We start from the raw sequence: 20,357 nt of genomic DNA on the forward strand, positions 1-20,357 counted from the left end.
ATCAGGCTTTTTGATTATTTGGGACTCTGTTTTCAGTCAATATAAATGTTTCTCGGGAATTTTCAAGTGGAATGTATAGAGTTGCAATAAAAAAAATGTATCATGTCTCTCTACTGGAGTTTTATAACACCTGTCTTCCCAAAGAAAGATATCCCTCACTCCACAATCACACCTTATTCACGTCATCCCTTTTTGGCAGTGTTTATATTCATGAACAACTATTTTAAAGGGTGTACTTGTTGCTCTGTTTTCTGTGTTTGAATAAAAACCTTAAAAATTAAGGTGGCATTACTTTCAGAGCAACCTTTGTAAACGCAGTCCTAGACATGTCCTCTTCCTTCAGTGTGGTCCAAACAAACAGGTTTGTTTGTTTGTTTTTGAGACTGAGAGCAGTATACCCAATGCAGTGTCTCACTCAAAACCTAGAAAATAAAAACAGATTTTAACTATTAGCCCAGACAAGGCAGCAATTACAGTAAGAAGCTGCATGGCTTTAAGTTGGAATGTGTGATTTATGTAAGCAAATGATAAGAAGATGCTGAGAAATATGTTTCTTTGAAAGAGTGTTCTTTACCATAGAAAGCAAGCAGAACTAGATCTTTGTTTAATCTGTGCATGAGGCATGTAGGATCCTAATTACAGTATTTTTGATGGAAGGCTATTTTCAGTGAAGTTAGCAGGGATGCTAATGTTCACTAAAATTGAGCTAAAAGATCATCAAACTGTTAGTGCCAATGACGTGGGCCTAAGCAACTCAGCTTGCAAACAAGCAGCTATTTGCTTGCAATCTGTCAGAATGAATGTCTTCTGCCCTATAAGGAACATGGAAGGGTAAATGGTATGAAATGGGTGGATAGTTGAGGCTCACTGCTGCCCTGGGCTGTCACAGCCCAGCAGCGTGGGGAATGTAGCCAGCTTTGGACCAAGTGCTGACCTGCAAACCTCACCTCTACAGTGCTGTAGGAAACCATCTCAGAATCATGGAAATTGTGGTTTCTGTTAGTTAATAAGTGGAGGATTTACTGCTTTATCTTTCTGTGCTCTGTAGTGCTCTTTAAACTTCTACTGGACTTTGTTTCTTTTTCGTGTCATGAAGTAAGAATTGACTTCTGAGCAGCTCAGCCCAGTCCTTCACTGAATATCTGGCAACTTTGCTTTCCTCCTAAGCCCCTGCCCAACCTTGCTATGTTGTGAGCTTGCTTTTCTCACACGCATGCAGAGACCCAATGCATCAGCTAGGGCAGTTTCCTGCCACTGCAGTTGGTCAGTCCATCAGACAGCTACCATAGCTTGGGCATGGGTCCCAGAAGTATAAGCTGTGACCTATCTTGTTTCTGCCAAAGCTCAGCAGAGCTGAATCAGTAGCTCTTAATACACACAGCATAAAGCAGCAGAGGAGGCACTGTGTCACTGCTGCAGAGCAGGGAGAAAATATGCCAAGTTACACTTGCTTTGCTAAAATTTTTTTTGCGTGGAATATGAGATGTTTGTCCTATTGAAGGTCTTGAAAGAGGTTAAACAGCTGCAGTTAAATTAGAATGGTGGGGTGTGTTTTTCTAAAGGCTAAGAGCTGAAATAAATGTGAGTTCCTCTAGGAATGAAATAAACTGGCATAGGTAAGAAAAAATTACTCTTCATGATGTGTGACTTCTCATATTTGGCAGTTACTGCAGCTGGGATCTTGGTGTTTTCCTATTTTTGTCAGTATTACAGATACGTATTTTCACATGAATGAGTTGTTCTTAAATAATTTTCTAACTGCAGTGGGGACGAACAAGCTTTCTGTCCATGTCTGGCATGAGCATATTCTTCAGCTAACGTTACTGAAAGAAAATTTAGGTGCCGTGTTCAGGTTTGGCTCTTGCTGTGTATATTTGATAATACGTTAGGAAGTTTTGGGAGAAGTGGAAGATCTTACTGTTCCAATAATCCTTTGGAATTGTTTGGAGGACAGTGATCTGTGGGTTCTTTTTGGCAGTTGTACCCAGGGGTCAGTGTGAAAAGAATATTTTACTCTACCTAGTGAAATTGTTTTAATAAGTTCTTGAAGTCTGTGTTTGTGTAACGGCAGAGCCACAAACATGGATCAGCTGATGACATTAAATTTATAAGTATGAACAAGCTAAATAAACTCAAAGCAGTTCTGAAAGCTGTTAGAATTGAGTTGTTTTTCATGTTTGGGATGATGGTATTAGGTATCCAAGTAAAGAAATACATTAATTGCTTGAAGGCTAAGACGTACAATGTTCCTGCAGCAGGAAAATACTAGTACCTGACATGGGAAAGGACTTTTCTGAGGGAGCATGGCTTTATTCTCAGAAAATCCAGTTTTCTGTGCTTCTTTTTTTTTTGTTCCTTTATGTACCTAACCTCAGGTATAATTTTTATTCTGCATCCCTGAATGAGTGGAGAATACTGTTCAGAAGTCTTTTATGTTATGGATACTTTTCAAATAATTGGAAAATTAAATTTGGTGAATAAGGGCTGGTGGTTTTATTTTTTTAATCAATTTTTATATTCATACTATTTGTACTGATTAAGGACAAATAAGATTTGTTTTCTTCCAGTATAGTTGAGAAATTAAATTGAGGACTAGATTTAGTGATGTGGCTTAGAATGGTTGTGTAATATGGGAGGACAAACTCATTCCAGGGAGGAGTCAAATAATACCTATTTAATATTTTGTCATATGCATATTAAAACCATTTTAACTATGAAACAGCTCACCTCAACAAGATTACTCACAGAAGTTATGATGATAACTAATACCATTGTTAAAAACATCCACAATTAGTTTATGTGCAGCTATTCAGTATGCATCCCTCCAAACTATCATGCCTATTGCTTTTTTTTTTTGTCTTTTTGGGGATTAGGAATAAGGGCTATGCCATGGGAGTGGTTTAGTATTCAATTTTAAAACTCTTCTTCAAAGACAGCGTTTAATTTCACAGTGCTCCAAGTCATGTAAATCTACTGCTCTATGTTTCATAGTGGAGGTGCTGGTGCCATAGCAGTGACATCTCTAGGCAAGTTGGTCTGTACTAATTTTATCCAGTGTAACACTGCTAGTTTCCTAAGTATATTAGGTGACCTATTTGTACCTAAACTACTGGTGACAATTCTTGAACAGTTTTGCATCTAGCAGGATACTTACTTGGGCTGAAGAACAGTGGGGAAAAAGGAAATCCTAAGCTGTTTTGTCAAATGTGCATCTGTAATGGCATAGTGATGAAAGATTTTTCTTTTAACAGATTCTGAAAAATAACACCACCAGTGAGTGACTTGATCATTGCTCTCAGCTCCAGATGACTTGCCCTGTTTTTCAGAAGGGTATGTATACATCCATTTATGAAAGTGTTGGCAAAATCCAGTATCATTTTAAGATGTGTTCCTGTTGCTTTTTCTGTTGGGTTCCTTTGCATGTGTGTGTTTGTTTTACTTTGACAGCCGCACTTAATGTGTCTCATCCACCTGATCTCTAACTTACTCCTTTGTTCTTGATCTAACAGTATTTTACAGCATGGTGAAATGCTGTGTCAATACCTTATTGCTAGTTGCAGGTGTGTGTCAATGTAGCAAAAGGCTTCAGGTCTCTCATAAATGCCACTGAATATCTGGCTAACTAGCCTCTTACTTTTGCTTGCATTGTTCCTTTGAACTTGCAGTCTGCTGAGGAGCAGGATTTCGTTGCTGTATGTTCTTGCACAGCTGCATACTGATGTGGAGAAGAAGGCATTCATGTTGACTCGGAGTTGTGTGCTGGATATAGCTTGAATGTTTTCCTGTTAGTCTGCATGTAAAATCCCTCCTAAGGTGATCCTTCTGATAGCTCATTTTGTACTGCAGACTTGTAAGGTGCTTGGTTGCGCAGTGGTTCAGGAGAGAAGACAACGTTCTTCTCTTATGTGAATTTTTGAAGGTTTAAAAAAAAAAGTCTTCTAAATACAGCAGTTCAAAGACTGTATGAATGTGAACAACTTATCTATTTTATTGAAATCTGTATGAAACAGAAGAAAAATTAATATTAGCTTTGGAAGAGAACTGCGTGTTTGACATAACTCAGAAAGAAAATACAGGGAAATAAAATTCCTCTGAGTTCCAATAAGTGCTGCATCTGGTCAGTCAACTAAATGTTATCCTTCTGTACTGTAGACTGCCTGGGAGCTCCTCTTGACTGCCAGCATACAGCATCTAATAAATAGACATTGCTTTTCTCTAAAGAGTTTGCAGGTCAAGTAATTTAGAAACGAAGACAAGTTCATTAAAAGATAGCTTAAACTGCTATTCATACTTGAAAGTCAAGTACCTGTAGAGAAAAGCTGTTGAAAAATGGTAATTTGTCCTGTAAATTCTGTTATTAGTGTCAGACGCTGTTAGTATTTATTCAATTACTTAAAGTAACAGTAATCAAATTCACCTATAGAACTAACAATATATGTTGTGTATGCTGTGGTAGGCCCAGTGCAGCGTCTCCTGGTCAATGGCAGAGGAACATACTGATGGCAGTCACAGTGGTAGCAATAGCAGCAGTTCCACCCCTGCCACTGTGAATGGATCAACATGAACGTATCCAGTGACTGAGTTGCTATTCTTGGCAGCTGATAACCCTTGTTGTGGAAAGCTGCAGTTGCTTTGTCTCTGTGTAAGCTATAGGTGAAGGCATTGGGGCTACAAGAGGTCAAATTTGATTGGAGCATGCACACCTGGGTGGAGATAGGATGTTTACTTCTGGAAAAAATGTTTGTTTAGGGGAGAGCCATAGGGTAGATGACAGTTGTACAGTAGTTCAATGTTTACAGTAAAAGTATTTACCCTTTCAGTAAAGAAGTGATGAAACCAGCTCCTGCTAAATGTGTTGGTGGCCTGCATGGAGCTGGGATGTTATGTTGCTGCTTGCACTATCTCCTAACAGACAAAGTCTGGGACGCTTGCCTTAGTGCTGAGGAGTTTTGAGTATGTAAAGGTAGTAGAACAAGAAATAATCAGGACCAAATAGGACAAGGAATATAAGTGGTGTATTGTACTTGAAAACATATAGCATTTAGTTAAAAAAAGAAACATGTGAAATAGTCTGTGTAAAACATAATGAGGGAATTAGCAATGGGTCTTATATTTTAAACGAAGAGTAAATTTTAGTTTACAGTACAGTTTGAGCCACCCCTATAAGAAGGAAAGAGGTTATTATAAACAAAATATTTACATTTTGCTCTTTGGGATGTTTTTTTAAACAAGGTAAAAAGAAAAGCTTAAGATAACTTCAGTGGGAGAGAATTGTCATGAGCTGTCACCAATCTCGGTGGTTTGCTGTACTCTATATAAAGTTTGAACTTAGCAAAAGATGGATAATAAATTGTATGATATTTTTCCAAACGCTTGTTTTTCCAAAGTATTTAATTTGTAACTTAAGCTTCTTTTACTAGATGTCATCTGTTACTGAAAATGGAGATGTTACTGCTGGAAAGCCAAATGAAGAGAAAACATATAAAAAGGTAAATAAGACTTAAAACCTTTTCATTTCATGCTTTTCCTTTTATATTGATAATTTAAACCTGCTGTAAGTGAACTATACCTCAGAACTAAATATAAGAATAAACAAAGCATGTTCTGTGGATTATTTTATTCCTTTTATTCCTTTTATTTTATTCCTTCTGTGAAATGATAAGCTAGTTTAGTATGGTTTTAAAATATACATTCTTGATAAATTGGTGGAAATTCTTTGCTCTTAGCAACAGAAATACCTCTGTACACAAACAGTTGTCAGAAATTTAGTACAGCGAGTTCCCAAATGCTTTGAATGTTTATGCCGGATGCCTGAGCTACAGATTCACTTTAACACCTCTTCAGTGTTTGCTGCAGAGTGTCGCTTCTTTTTTTTTTTTGGTGGTAAGGAAATAAGTAAGTGTTTAAGAGGTGACATATTTGGTGTAATACCATGCATCCATGGTGGCAACATAAGGTTATTTAGAGATTGGTGGTAGGTGGTATTGTTTTTGGTTTTGGTTGTCTCTCAGTGGTTCTCTGGAAGCAATACTGTTTAGAGCTATCAAAAACTATTGGTAACTAAGGTGAGACGTATATATGCGTACATATGTACATACTTACACAGGCCAATTTTTACTTAATGGATTTAATCATTTTCCTCGACAGACATTCTCTAAGAAGTAGTGACACATTTCTCTAATGTAACATTGAGGTCCATGTGCTACTACAGCATGTCATAAACTAGGAGATATTATTTCTCTGTGTTTCCTACAGCTTTGCTGGGAAAGTCAAGAAGAGTAAGCTATTTCTTTTCCCCACTCCTCACTTCATTTGTATCTAGGATGTCATTCTAGATTATTCTCCCAGAATTTTCTCAGAAATGAAAGGAAAACAATGTCTGAGAAAATGTGTGGTTGTCTTTTTTAGTTAAAAATTGTCTTCAGTTTCTCTGCTTATGACTTCAAAATACTGAAGTCTTAATAACTTTCCACATCTGTACTAGAAAGGTAGAAAACCTACGTGCCCAAGGTGGACATTAATGCAGTCTTATAACTGCCTGAGTAGACTGCAGAATTTGGTAGTCCCTGCATAGGAGAATTTGTATTCCTTTCAGTCATCCTATGTGCCTTACTTTGTTCCCGTTCAAGTTCACAGTATTCCAGAGGAAGCCTTGTAAAGATTTATAGCATGACGCCAATTCTTCTGTAGTTTAATGAGAAATGCATCCACCACATCATACTGGGAGTTCAGTGTCATCTCCAAATTCTGCTCTTTCCTCTGGGCTTCCAATTGTTTGTACATGGATCTTACAGCAGTTTAATTTCTTTTCTGGTATTCATACTCTTAGTTGTTCTCAGTTCAAGATCCTGTGTTATGGGTACCCCATAATTCAGTGTTATTGCATATTGTCATTTATGCTTCAGTTTCTGAATACTAATAAAAAATAATAAAGTTCAACCCTAAAACAGTGCATGAAGAATGTAACAATAGTGTGTTTTGCTTTTAATTACCTATCTCTTCTCTTCAGGCAAATCCTTTATAAGCCTTGTACTTTATTCTGTTTCTCATCTTTGCAAGATATTCCATATAATACCATTGAAGGGTTTTTTGTTTGTTGTTTTTTAATAGAAGTCAACTGCATTTGTGTAGAAAGATGTTCATGAGGTGAGGCTGGCAGGACCTGTGTTTGACAGCGGCATTTCATGTCATCTTCCATTTAATTCCAGATTTTTATGAAACCTTCACAGTGGCCCCACTTCCTGGTGAAGTCTTGTTGGCAGTTAAGACCCATCTATCTCTAACTGCTCACATCACTTTTATTTCCTTTTTTTAAAGTATTATTATTCAGGTTCTTCAATCATGATTTACTGTACTTAGTATGGCAAAAATTATTGAGAATTTTTGTCCTTTGACTTCGTGTGAAGTCAAAGCTAATGTTTTTTCTACTGCTTGGGCAGTTCCTGCTCCCATCTGCCACATCCCTTGATGGCAGTGAGATTGCTTAGGCAAGATGCTCCCATAGTTTTCAGATCAGGTGAGGCTTGCTAACTCATTTTTCTTGCTCGGAGGCCTCCTTTCCACCTTTTTGTTCTTGTTGTTTAAATGTAATCGAAGTGGAGAAACGTATGTGTCTGTTCATCTTAGAACAGGCAAAATACAGATCTTGGCTTGAATTTTGCCAGTTTGGGCTTTGTCTCTGCTTTGCTTTGACCTTTCATATATAGCTCCAGGGCAGCTGTGTAGCTGTTTCTTAAAATGGAGCTGGTGTATATCTTTGATCTGGAATATTTGTAGCAGTGATGTGCTGTTCTAAGGAGGTGCATTGGTTGATCTGGTAGCTGAACAAGTTGCATCATGAGGTGCATGTCTGGAGCAGTTCAACAAAGCAGTAAAGAGTATAATTCGAGAAAGAATGGGTAACGAAAATGTAGTTCAGAAGCACTGACATTATAAAAGTTTTGTAATGCCAAGATTTACTTGGTGATTTAAGGGATTTCTGAAATCAGTCATAGGAGTTAATTGTCCTGAAACGTGCTGATAGTTTCAGTCTCAGCTTTAAGGTCATGCTTCCAACACAGAGGGCTTAGTGAAGGAAGAGTCAGTGTCATCCTCCCATGTCTCCTACTGTGGGCTGCACTGGTTCCACATGAAAACTCAGCAGCAACTTTACTAGAAGCCACGTGATCTGGTCTTTTAAGTTTTCCTTGAGCTTTTCAGCCTCTTCCCTGAGTGAAATGCCGTAGTGTGCCTCTTCAGCCTCTATTTCCCAGCTCTTGCTGTAAGGCTAAAAATAAAAGAAATTGTTATGGATAAGTAATGTTCTGATACAACTTTGCTTGAAAGGTTACGATTTCCTTACATAATGATGGGGGAAAGGGGGAATTTCTCAGTCTCATCTGAAGACTAAACTATCACTTTGTCCTGAATAATTTTTGCTTTTTGCCTAGTTGCATTGTCCACTCATTTTTCATAATGGCATGCAAGGATTATGTCTCTACAGCTTTCATCACATTAATGTGTCAAGTGCATACAAATAGGAAAAGTAATACATGGAAAATGTCTGATGTAAAATTCATTGACTCATAGGAGAAAGTTAAATAAATGCTGGCTTTGGAGGCATTTTTCCATTTGTCATATCCACTGAGAAAGAAACCTAGCAAATCAATACATATTAAACGATGTTTTTGCTTGATCTGGAAATGTAAGGAAATGTAAATATCCCTTACTAAGAACTGCAAATAATTTCTTCATAAGGAAAACATGGAAGAAAATTAGAGAGAAAATAATTGCAAACACATGACTTTTGTTTTGATCTATTTTATATGTGTTTAAAAACATTTTTTCTTGGAGAGGGGTAAAGGTAGCTTACATCTGGTGTAAACGAAACTACTTTCTTTAGCACTGTACTGTCAGGCTCATTGATATGAATAATGGTTTACTAAAACGTTTGTCCATCTGAGGACAAATTGTATGTTAACTGTTGTTTGAAAAGAAAAGGTTTTCTGCAGTGGCAGAAAATGTTCACCACCTTTTCCTTGTGGGTTACTCAGTCTTACTTCCGAAGACCCTGGAGCTGATGCAGATACTGCTTGGAGTGCACTGACTGAAGTAGAAATAGGCTATGCAGTTTTACCTAGTGAATTTGGACAGCTGGAGAAAGAATTAGAGCTAAAGACTCTAATTTGCTCTCTTTTTGCTGTTGCTGTTTCTGCTGTATAATGTGGCTCATCATGCAAGTTCTGTCATTCAGAACACCACCCCTCATTCTTCCTTTCTTAACCTCAACTTGTACTGATGAGCAGTGTCAAATGGTACAGGGTATAGCTTAGGATGGGTGGGGTAGCTGTCCTGGCTGCATCCCCTGCCCACTCCTTGTGCACTCCCATCTTCTCACTGGTAAGGCAGCATGAGAAACGCAAAGTCCTTGGCTCTGTGTAACCATCAGTGTGTTAATAAGACTGTTTTCATCACAAATAGAAAACACAGCACTGTACCAAGTTATTTTGAAGAAAATTATCTGTGTCCCAGACAAGGTCTGAAGAAATCTTATTAATAATTGAAAACTTTATTTCTGTGGTATTTTGGCTGTGTATTACCAGTGTGTTCCAAACATGTCCTGAATCCACGTAGAATAGTTTTAAGAGCTATTATAAACATTTGTGATAATGACTGTTTTTCACTGTTTTTAAGTTCATCTCAATCAGTTAAAAATAAGCTTTCATGTTTATGAAGAAGTTCTTTCCTCAGAGGGCAGTGAGTCACTGGTATAGGATGCTCAGAGAAACTGTGGATGCCGCATTCCTGGAGGCGTTCAAGGCTAGCTTGGATGGGGCAGCTGAGCTGGTGGGTGACAGCCTTGCCCAAGGCAGGGGGGTCGGAATTAAGTGATGTTTAGAGTGCCTTCCAAGCCAAGCTATTTTGTGTTTTCTTCAGGAGGAAATCTGACTTCATTCAGGATAAAGCTAAGGATAAGTTAGCCTGTAGACCTGTCAGTTCTGTTTATGGAACTTTAGATACTTCCAGTAGTTTCTTTATAATTTTGTTTAGTTCAGCTAAAATAGTGATAGATTTCCTACTTATCTGAATTCTTGAGACCTTCTTTTCTTCAGTTTCCTTCAGTAGTCATGTTTTGACCCAAATCTTGGACAGAAGAAAATGTGATTTGCCATGCGCATGAACACTTCAAGGATCCAAGATGATGTCTTGATTTACTAAAACTCTGTTAAAAGCCTTGCTCAATCATTGCTAAGCATCCTAACTATATAGATTCTGGAATTCATAACTATATCAAGACAGTGGCACAGTTATAAGCGTGCAACAGTCTCTTTTATTTTTCTCCTGATATTTTACAGACTCATTTATCAGAATCTGCTGACACTCGTGCAGCTTTTGCATTGCAGTGTAATCAGTCATATATAATAGTTCCTTAATCTGCTTCCTGACATTCCATATACCAATAGAAATAATGAGGCATGAACAGATCTGTTGAAGCACTTAAAATGTGTAGAAGAAAATCAGACCAGAATGCATAATGTTCTTACTCTAGAAACGTGTTACCAGTTTTCCAAAATCTCTGCTTGTAATCCAAAATCTATCACAGATGCATACTTGTTTGACATGATTATTTCTTTATGGTAACATATTTTGCAGTTCTTCTTAGTGTATTACAATTAGCACCTTGCCTTGTTCAAAACTGGCTGTCTGTGGCATCAGTCGCTTTGCCCAGGAGCAAAGGGAATTTATCTGAAAAAGAAAATTAGCTACCTATTGTTAGAGCTTGCAAACATGTGCTAACAGCATTGCTGCATGACTGTTGGCATTGGTTTACGTCCAAAGACCAATGTGTGTGGGTAGAATTGTTCTGCCAACATTGAAGCTTTCTTAACGGAGCTGCACTGGAACATAAATTTTCAGTAGCATACTACTGAATGTTTTGTACTCGGAAAGAAAGAAAATAATACAAGTAATAGCAGTTGTGCTTGTTTAATGACCTAGCTTTATACTGGCATTCAGTGCAGTATGTCAGAAAAAAATGTGTGGTAGTTTATATTGTCGTAGCACAGTTATTGATGACTTTAATATGGAAAGTACAGTGAACACCATGTGGAACAGCATGTAATGCTTCATTGCTTTGTTCATAGGCATAGTTCTAGGATGCAAAGAAAAAGAATGGCCAAGGAATGTGGCATAGGCTGGTGTAATGGATAGCTTTCAGAAAGAGCAGATACACTCTGGATATTTCTACTCTTTGCTGCAGAATAAAGAGTGTTTTTCTACATCTGTGACACCACTTCTATTTACATTTGGATTATACAAGCAAATACCTGTCTTTTTTTGTTTTGTTTATTTGCTATTATGATAGATTGCCTTATCATAACAAAAACCTTGGCTAGACCTTTGGAGGTCACAGCTGCTTTTTGCAAAGAAGACTAGCAGGACTAAGTTAACTTCTTTTCTGTAAGAGGGGCAGCTTAGTAGTAGCTGTTAACTCCTGCCTTCCACAGCAAAATCCAGAGGTGGGGTAGATGCCAGAAGTCCAATTAAATGAAGTCTGACTTGCTGTGCAAGCAGCTGGCAGAGAAACAGGCAGTGTGAACTTAAGGAAGAGTGAAAAAACAGAGTGGAGTTGCAAGTTTGGAGAAACACAGGAAGGAACTTAATCATTGAAGTTTTTTAGTTGCTCTGTTTTAACATGCCCTTTTTGTGATTTAATATGAAAGGAAACTGATAGTTCAAATGTGGCAGCTGCAGAGACATGCTGAGGTGGTCTAGTTGCCTCTGAAAACTTCATCTGAAGCAGCTGCTGGAAGAGTTCTGTCAGTGGGACACTACAAGCACCCAAATATAGGAAAAACATAGTGCAAAAGGAATGGACTCCCAAGTAACTGCACACACAGATTGAATTTAGTAGCAATTTCTTAATGATCAAGAGATATATATTTTTTTTTAAATATTGCGTGGAGAAGGCTTATTGTTTTCCAACAACACTGTCCTCAGGTGGTTGGAACTATGAGTTTATACAATTTATGGAGGCTTAGTTTCTTTTCATGGGTCTGGAAAAGATAAGCTATGTTTGCAGAGGAGAGGTGGTGTGTTTAAATTCCTGGTACTTGTGGTAACTAATGTAACTGAAGAACAAATGTTTACTTGTAGGAAATTCAGATCTGTCCAAATCCATGCATCTAAAATAATTTTGACTAAGTGGAACCCTGGGGATTATTTATTTATTTATTTATTTATCTTCAGAGAGGCTCTGGTTTGCAGGAGGGTTTCTGTATGCAACTCTATACCCTTTCTGAAGTGCCATTGCTTAATGCCATTTTGATGGTATTAAGAAGTGTGTTTACAATTTAGACAGTGTGCATTGTGTTTCAGTTAAAATAAGGAATCAAGGAAGTGGGAATTTCATTGGGAATTTTTGCTATATTGCCAGACTCAGATTCTTTACATTCTTAGTCTGATTTCAGGTTAATGTAATAGTTTTATAAGATTTAATGCGAAAATACATTTTTGTAGTGTTAAACTTATTAAAGTTTTGAAGAGTTGATTTTAAGGAACTATAGTCCGTTCAAGCTGTAGGAACTGATGCATGGAGAGGATTTGATCTCCTTCAGGAAGCATGGTTTTTTCAGCTAACTGGAGATGAGAACTACCTTGTGTTTTCACAAGGAAAAGAGCTGTGAAGTAGACAACCAATTCAATGATTCAGTTCTACCACCCAGCAGAACAGGCTGGTGAAAGAGATAAGAGCAGTCTTTTCTTCACAGATAGTAGTAAAAAGAAATGAACTAATGGCAACTGTGTGGGAAAAACAGCTGCAGAACAGTGTTAATCAGTGGTGGTTTCTTATCAGGTGCCTTTTGCTCCCCATGTCATAAATAGGACTGTCATAACTAGGTAGCTCTACCATTTCACTGGAAAAAAAAAATTAAAAACCTGGATTGTTTTACTTACATTTATTTGTATGACTGTGTTACAAAAAGTGGAAAAAAACAAAAATAATCTTGCCTTACGGAGTGATAATGAGGTGAAATTTCTGAGGAAAAGAATATGAGCATTATAGCAGGTGCTTTATAACACCTGCAATAAGCCAGGTGTCTTGCAAAAGAATCACTGTCTTTGCCCTCGAAAGTTCATAGGCTAAGCTTCAGTTGCAATAAAATGAGTTATAAAAAAGGAAAACAGATACACAAGGACAAAGTTCATATCCTTGAAGTTCCATATGACATTTCTAAGATGTGCTAAAAATGGCAGGAATGTTGAATTCGTGAGCTGCTTGTGGGGAATATGAAGACTTAGTAAACATCGATTGAGTGTTAAGAGTGGGAAAAATGAGAGTAGGGTGAACTTCATAAAATTAAGTGAAGGCTGAATCCATTGCAGTTTCTTTATGTTCATGGTTGGTTGTTTTTTGCTTTTTTAAATATTATTTTATTATTATTAATAGTCCCATACAGATAGATAACATGTAAGAAAACCTGTATGTATTTACCATTTGTCAGCCATTTACATTGAAACTGTAATGACCTTAACACTCTAATGGAAATAGTTATTTGGCAATATCTAATATGGTTTCTAGTAATTATAGTACTTACAGTTTTGCACTCTGCTGCCATCTGTCACGTCAACAACGTGTTATGAAATATTGGTGGGATATTCTGCCGTACAAGCAACATCCCCCTCTGACATTGAACCAATATATGGGGCTTTTTTTGTATGATGTATCCTCTGTGTTTGGTAAAATGCAATAGTACTGTGTTAGCAGCTGTGCTTTACAGTTGTAGTCCCTCACTATGACAGTGAACAAGATGGCTGTCCAGCTATGAAGCACAAACTCTACTCACATGTATGCTGATTTGATCAAAGTTGCATAATTGCTGCTTGTGCTCGACATTAATCATGCATGAAAGGAGTCCTTTCAAAGAAAGAAAAATATGAATCTTCTTACAATGCAGGCCAGATCTTTTTATTAATCAAAGTTGCAGTTGAAGAATGGTAGCGTTGTTTATTCCTGCCAAACTGCCTGTTCTGAACAGTTATAAAATTGCAACTTCTGCTTGGTTTTCCCGTCTTAATTAATGAGGAACCACACATCTCTATCTTTTCTAAAAATAAGCAGTGGCTCTGGCATGTGCTGTTCTGAGGACTAAAATAAGTGTAGTTTTTTGTGTATGTGAACTTTTTCTTATGTAATTTTCACTCCCTTTTGAAATATTTTTGTTCAAGTGCTGCAGTAATTCTGGCCATGGAGCTTCTGGGGTTTTCTCTGATACCGTGTCTAGTTTGATGGATGAGAGATAACGTCTGAAAACAATCATCAAAATGGTACCTTTGAACTACTGAAAGTACACCATGCTAAGGGAAGTTATTCCCTTCTTGTCAACTTTATTTACCTTCCTAGTGGTTTGCTTTATTCAATCTTTTCATCTTTTCTTTGCTTCATTTGCACTTCCATGTCAGATGCCATTTTGTCAGAGTGCCCTTCTGCTGCTATCTGTCACACATCAACAGCATGTAACAGAGTATTGGTGAGAAGGTTCACCCTCTGTTGCCATACTACCAACTTCTGCTTCTGATGATGGGCAAACATAATAAAATATGAGGCATTACTTTTGGAGAAGACGTGCATTTTAGTGGTATTTTTTTTTTTTTCAGAATGTAACACATGCAGTTTCAGACCCTGGAATAGGTTTCAATGTCTAATAGGCTTTTGAAACAACACAGTATTTCTTTAAATCTTCTAATTGATAAGAAGTTGTCTCTAGTTGAAAGTTTTCTTCTGCTCTTAAAGGCTGAGAATGAAAGAGGATGTGGCATTGTTATTGCAAAGTTATGTTACTGCTAAGAACAGAAATCTATCTGTAATTAACTGATGCTTGAATTCTTACTTTCTATGCAGACTACGTCCTCAGCTATTAAAGGTACTATTCAGCTGGGAATAGGATACACTGTAGGAAACCTTACTTCAAAACCAGACAGAGATGTTCTTATGCAAGACTTCTACGTAGTGGAAAGTGTCTTCTTACCCAGGTAAGGACAAGCCCATTCAATCTATTTTCTAGCAGAATTTCATAATGAAATTCTAACTAAATATTTGAAATAAGAATTGTTTTACAATTCTGGCAAAATTGGGTTGGAAGGTTGAGGCAGAAGAACTTGAAAATGCTCCTGTCTTCATGTTGTCAAGCTTGGTTCATGTGTGGAGTTTGAATGTTATTTCTTAAATTGTTCCTAATAATTTGCAGTGAATCATAGAGTCATAAAATGGCTTGGGTTGGAAGGGATCTCAAGGATCATCAAGCTCCAACCCCCCTGTACTGGCAGGGCCACCAACCTCCATATCTAATATTAGAACAGGCTGCCCAGGGCCCCATCCAACCTGACCTTGAATTCCTAGTGGGACCGGGGCATGCACAACCTCTCTGGGCAGCATGTTCCAGCACCTCACCACTCTCTCTGTAAACAACTATCCCCTGATATCCAAGCTAAATCTTCCCTCCTTCAACTTAAAACAATTTCTCCTTGTTTGCCTTTATCTACCCTTGAAAAGAGTAGATTTCCCTCCTGTTTGTAGGCACCCTTTATGTACTGAAAAGCTGCCATTAGGTCATTTTGCAGCCTTCTCTTTTCCAGACTGAACAAGCCCAGCTCCCTCAGCCTATCTTTGTAGGGGAGGTGCTCCAGCCCTCTGGTCATTTTTGTGGTCCTCCTCTGGGCCCACTCTAACAGCTCCCTGTCTTTCTTCTTATATCAGTGCTTAAAGATTATTAGTGTTAATAAATGGGAAGTGGAATTGACAATGTTCAGAATAATTGCACGTAGGTACTTCTGAAGCTGATCTCTCCTGATGTAAATTTGGTAGTTTAAATTCCTCATTTCCTCTGAACTGAGATATCTTTCAAGAGTAAGACACTGTATTATGTGAAATGAAGCATTTATTTGCATTCTCTAGTTCATAGGACTTGGAAGTATCCATATCGTGTTCTGGTGCTAACTGTAAGATTCACGATCTTTCTTTTGGTGATTAGTTGTAGATTTGTTATCTGTGTACCAAACTACAACTTAAAACTGAGAAGTTTGTATATCACGTAAAAAAGTTTACTCATTTTTTTTTGAAAAATAGATTGAGCCATCATATTTGTGAAATGTCCAACTGTGATAGTTATGCGGGGTTCTGTAGTTGTTTGTTTGACTGTTACACTGGTTTTGTTGTTTGTGAAACAAAATGGAACATACATGTTAAAAGTGTTTCATGATATAGCGCAACTTTGGGTAAAAAAAAAAAATGTAATCTGTCTATTTTTTAACTCATGTGTGAAAGATCAAGTTAAATAAAATGGTTTGTAGTCTTTAGCATCACAGACCTTGTGAAATTTGCATCCTTGGGCACTCAGAAATTACATTTTTGTGTTTGGTTATGTTTTTAAGGGATGACTAGGACAGATTACTTCTGGCTGAAAAAGAGAACAAAGGCATAAGTAATAGCCTATTTGTAGTAACATAGAATTGATCCTAAAAGCTTTAATAGCGCCTTTCTTGACAGTTATCTAAAAAAAAAAGAGCATGAAGAAAATGGTATAAATGAAAGAAATGACTAGAGCAGCAAGTGATCTGACTTCGTGTTTTTGTATAGCAGTCTAGTAAGCAGCAGTACATAATACAATGATTCATAATATAGTGACTCATCTTGACTGTAACAAAGAGCCTTTGTGTGTAGAGCCCTTGCTGGTAACACTCTGTGAAACCAAAAATTGGCTATCCATAGAGGTCTCTTAAAAACAATCATGATGCTTCACTTCTTAAACTGACAGACAGATTTCATATTTCAAGTCCTTCTCTCGTCTTTATTTAACTTGCACCTTTGTCTGAAATCTTTTCAATCTGAAGTGCTACTAACTTGTATAAATCATAATATAGTGTTAAATGAATTATAAAAATTTAGTGTTAAAGACTTCAGTCTTTCTGGCTAAAGATATTAGTGTATTGAGTCTCAACATTGTATGGATAACTTCTAAGTCCTGTCTGTAGCTGTCTTCACTACTTCAGCTTGATAAAAAGCTAAGGCCTCATGTCCCTTCTGTGTGAGGCTGAGCTCCAGAGGTGTAGTTCAGCTGCTCTTAACACTTTTCTAAGACAGTATTCATATTTGAAGACAATACTGTAGAAGTCACTACTTAAATGCAGCTCATGGAAAATGAGTTCTGTGTCCTCTAAATTTTTAAGTTTTTACTTTCTTTTTTCCTCCCCCCTTTGGGCTGGTCTGGGTTGAAAGAACTAAGTTGAAATTAGTTATACCAGCAGATTCCATGGACTCACTACTGTCTGGGAGATAAGTATCCAGGAACAAGCTGAGGTGAAGCAATGCTTTTGCCCAGGCACTGCACCTGGAAAAGGACCTGGCAAGGCAGTGTAGCAAGTGTGAAGCTTAAAGCAGTCAATTACTGAACAAGAAGCTACATTTTTCTTTTTGCTCTGACTACACATAATTTAGCTGCAACTCCAGGCACGGTATTAACTGAATTTCCATGTCTTCGTCCTGATCTAGCAGGTGTGATATGGTCAGAGGTGAGAGGACAGTTGTTCTGTGGTCACAGGCACACAGGCTTCTTCAACAGCAACATGAGCGTTATTGTAGTGACGATGACAAAATAGATCTGAGGTAGTAGAAGTGCAACAAGAAGCCTGTGCTCCAGCGAGCAAAATAGTATTATCTGTGCCCTTCTGGGGAAAAGCAGTTTACAGTTGTTCATAAACTGTTCATTTGTTAAGTGAGATAAGAAAATTAGTTTCTGTGTGTCACTTGGGCCCTGATGTAAACCTAAGTTCTGCCTGTAGTTCAGCTTTGTTGACAATAGGAAAATAACTTCCTGCTGTGTTCAGAGTTTGTGAAGGAGGGAGAAACCTGTTTTTCCCCTAAAAGGGCAGAGATAATACTGAACGTAACTGTGCTTCTTATTGTGGAAGCTGTTGTAAATCTGGATTAATCCACGGATTGCAGGTTATGCCTTGTCCAGAGTTACTTTGTAACAGGGTTAAATTGGGTCATAGTTTATCCTAGATCTGCTTAGATCTTTGTTTCAGGAAGCAATTCTCAGTAGAAAGTGTAGGTATCTTCGCAGAAGTAAATTCAAACTGCAGAATTGCTTGCTTTTGTTTGTACATTATTGCAGCTGTGGAAATGGGGGAATACTTCTGTTACTTTCTGGTTCACACTGTCCATTTGTCATTTTCCCTTTCCCTAAGGAGTATAAAAATATGTTCCTTTTCGGGTAAGGGAATATTAATAAGGGATGCTATAAGAAGGTGTATTTAGAGCTACAGTTAGGACTGAGTTAAATGGTACTATGTAAATGTGCATTTCATGCTAAAAACCAAATGCAGATGTAAGTCACCCAGTTGATTCTGGAGATACAGTAACTGGAGTGTCAGCCTAACTCCCCTCCATTGGTTGAAATTACATGGGAAACTGTTTTTAAACGCTGCTTTGAAAATCCAGCTAGGAGGTTCTTATCTGGGGCTTATCTATTGCAGCAGTGGTTAGAGGATTTGTGGGAAAGTTCTGCATCCTGCCAGTGTTCTCTCTTCCCTCCTCCATCTATTAATTCAGGTGCGTGGGGCTTTTTCTCGTCTTCCTGCATTATGCTTTGTGCCCTGACCTCCTTAATGAGATGAACCAGTTCATGTCTTGGTGTCATATTTTGTTCCTAAATCGGCCATTTGCATGTTCTGGGTGCAGAAGTATTCTTAAAGCTGTTTGATTGAAAGCTGAGGCCAGCTCACAGTTGTGTGGCCATGGTGGGGCCTGGTGCTGAGCTAACATGCCTCGCAGTTTCAGGCAGCGATGACTTGAGCTAGTCACTAGTCTGCACAGCCACACGTGAGCTGGGAACAGGGGCACCTTGCTGAGCAAATTCAGCAGACACAGACTGAGGAGGCACGTTTTCTATGGTGATGGTTGGTGAACTGAACTCCATTCTATCAGCTAACTTTCGCTACTCAGTTGTATGCGGCTTCAGAAATGCAGGGCATTTGGAGAAAGGCTTCATCTCTTCTAGCCTTCTGAGATGCAGGCTGCTGCTGAGCACAGCTGTGACTCTGATATTCTGCAGCAACTTGTTAAACAGACTTGTGTATTTCCCTTGTTTGTAGTCTGTATTTTTAGGGTCTGGATCCTGCACATTGTGAACACTTGTTATGGTTTCTGATTAAACTAGTAAGTTTGTTTGGTGCTATTGACCTCTATGCTCACTGCACCTTCAATGCGTTGTTCTCTGTATATGTGCTGTTCAAAAACAATTACTTTATTTTCCATATATTCTGGAATAAATTTCCATGTACTGTATACTGCTGTCCAACTTAGGAACAATTTTAGTCTTAACCTATGGTCCTTTTTCTATATTTCCACTTATGAAATGGCTGTGGTATGATCACAGAATACTTTCTGTCTTCATTTTGGCCCTGGTGAGGTTTCAACAATGGTACATGTCCTAGCAGAGTAGGGATGCATAATCTTTGCCGTACTTTCACAAAATAAAGGATGGAGTTATGGCTGCAGGAAGCAGATTTGTAAAAGTTTGTTCTAAAAGGTAAGGTTTCATTATAAAGTTCAGATGATTAGGTCTGTGACAATGGCGTGGCCCCAGGTTCCCAGAGAACAGGCTGAAAGACCTGGGGCTGTTCAGCCTGGAGAATAGAATACTCTGGGGAGACCTGATAGCAGCCTGTCAGGTTGCTTTAGGAAAGGGGCTATAAGAAAGAAAGGGACAGACTTCAGCAGGATCTGTTGTGATAGGGCAGAGAGGAAATAGTTTCAAATTAAAGAAAGGGAGATTCAGATTGGATGTAAGGGAAAAGTTCTTTATAATCAGAGAGGTGAGGCACTGGAAAAGTACACAGTATAGCTACGTATTACCCTGTGACATCCCTGTATTGCAGAAAAAGGCAATGAGATAACTGGATGTATATGTAAAACTTCATTTCAGCTAAGACTGGCATGCTGAAAGAAAAAGCGTTAGCCAAGCTTAAGCATAAGGAAAAATACTAAGTTCAGCCTATTAACTTATTGACTTGTCTTTTTTACTTCATAATAATAAACTATAAGTGGATTTTATTTTAATTCCTTAGAGTCATTATATGTTGGACTACAAAATGAGCAGTTGAGGTAGCAGCGTTGGCTATCTGTTAGCTGTATGGCTTAGCAGTTGAAGAAACACTGCTATTCTGATATCTTTGTATACATCCTTTCTCATCTACACACATCTTTTGAAATGTGGTTTCCAGCCAGAGGCAGGTTGTTTTTTTTTCTTCTTTGGTCTCATATTCCAGAATCTGAAGTATGTGCCTTTCTGGAGCCTGAGAAAGCTTTTTGACTGGCT

The 20,357-nt window shown here is 38.0% G+C and overlaps 1 protein-coding gene across 1 annotated transcript in view; it reads left to right on the forward strand.

Annotated features, from left to right (window-relative positions):
- The window catches only part of PIP5K1B (phosphatidylinositol-4-phosphate 5-kinase type 1 beta), a 97,636-nt gene that overhangs the window by 34,182 nt on the left and 43,097 nt on the right, over window positions 1-20,357 (forward strand). Inside the window, 3 exon segments of the mRNA XM_010725716.3 lie at window positions 3,252-3,330; window positions 5,421-5,489; window positions 14,882-15,012. Coding sequence (XP_010724018.1) covers window positions 5,421-5,489; window positions 14,882-15,012 — 200 coding nt within the window. The 5' untranslated portion in view covers window positions 3,252-3,330.

The sequence above is a fragment of the Meleagris gallopavo genome, chromosome Z (genome assembly GCF_000146605.3).
Source record: "Meleagris gallopavo isolate NT-WF06-2002-E0010 breed Aviagen turkey brand Nicholas breeding stock chromosome Z, Turkey_5.1, whole genome shotgun sequence".
In the NCBI taxonomy this organism is placed as follows: domain Eukaryota; kingdom Metazoa; phylum Chordata; class Aves; order Galliformes; family Phasianidae; genus Meleagris; species Meleagris gallopavo.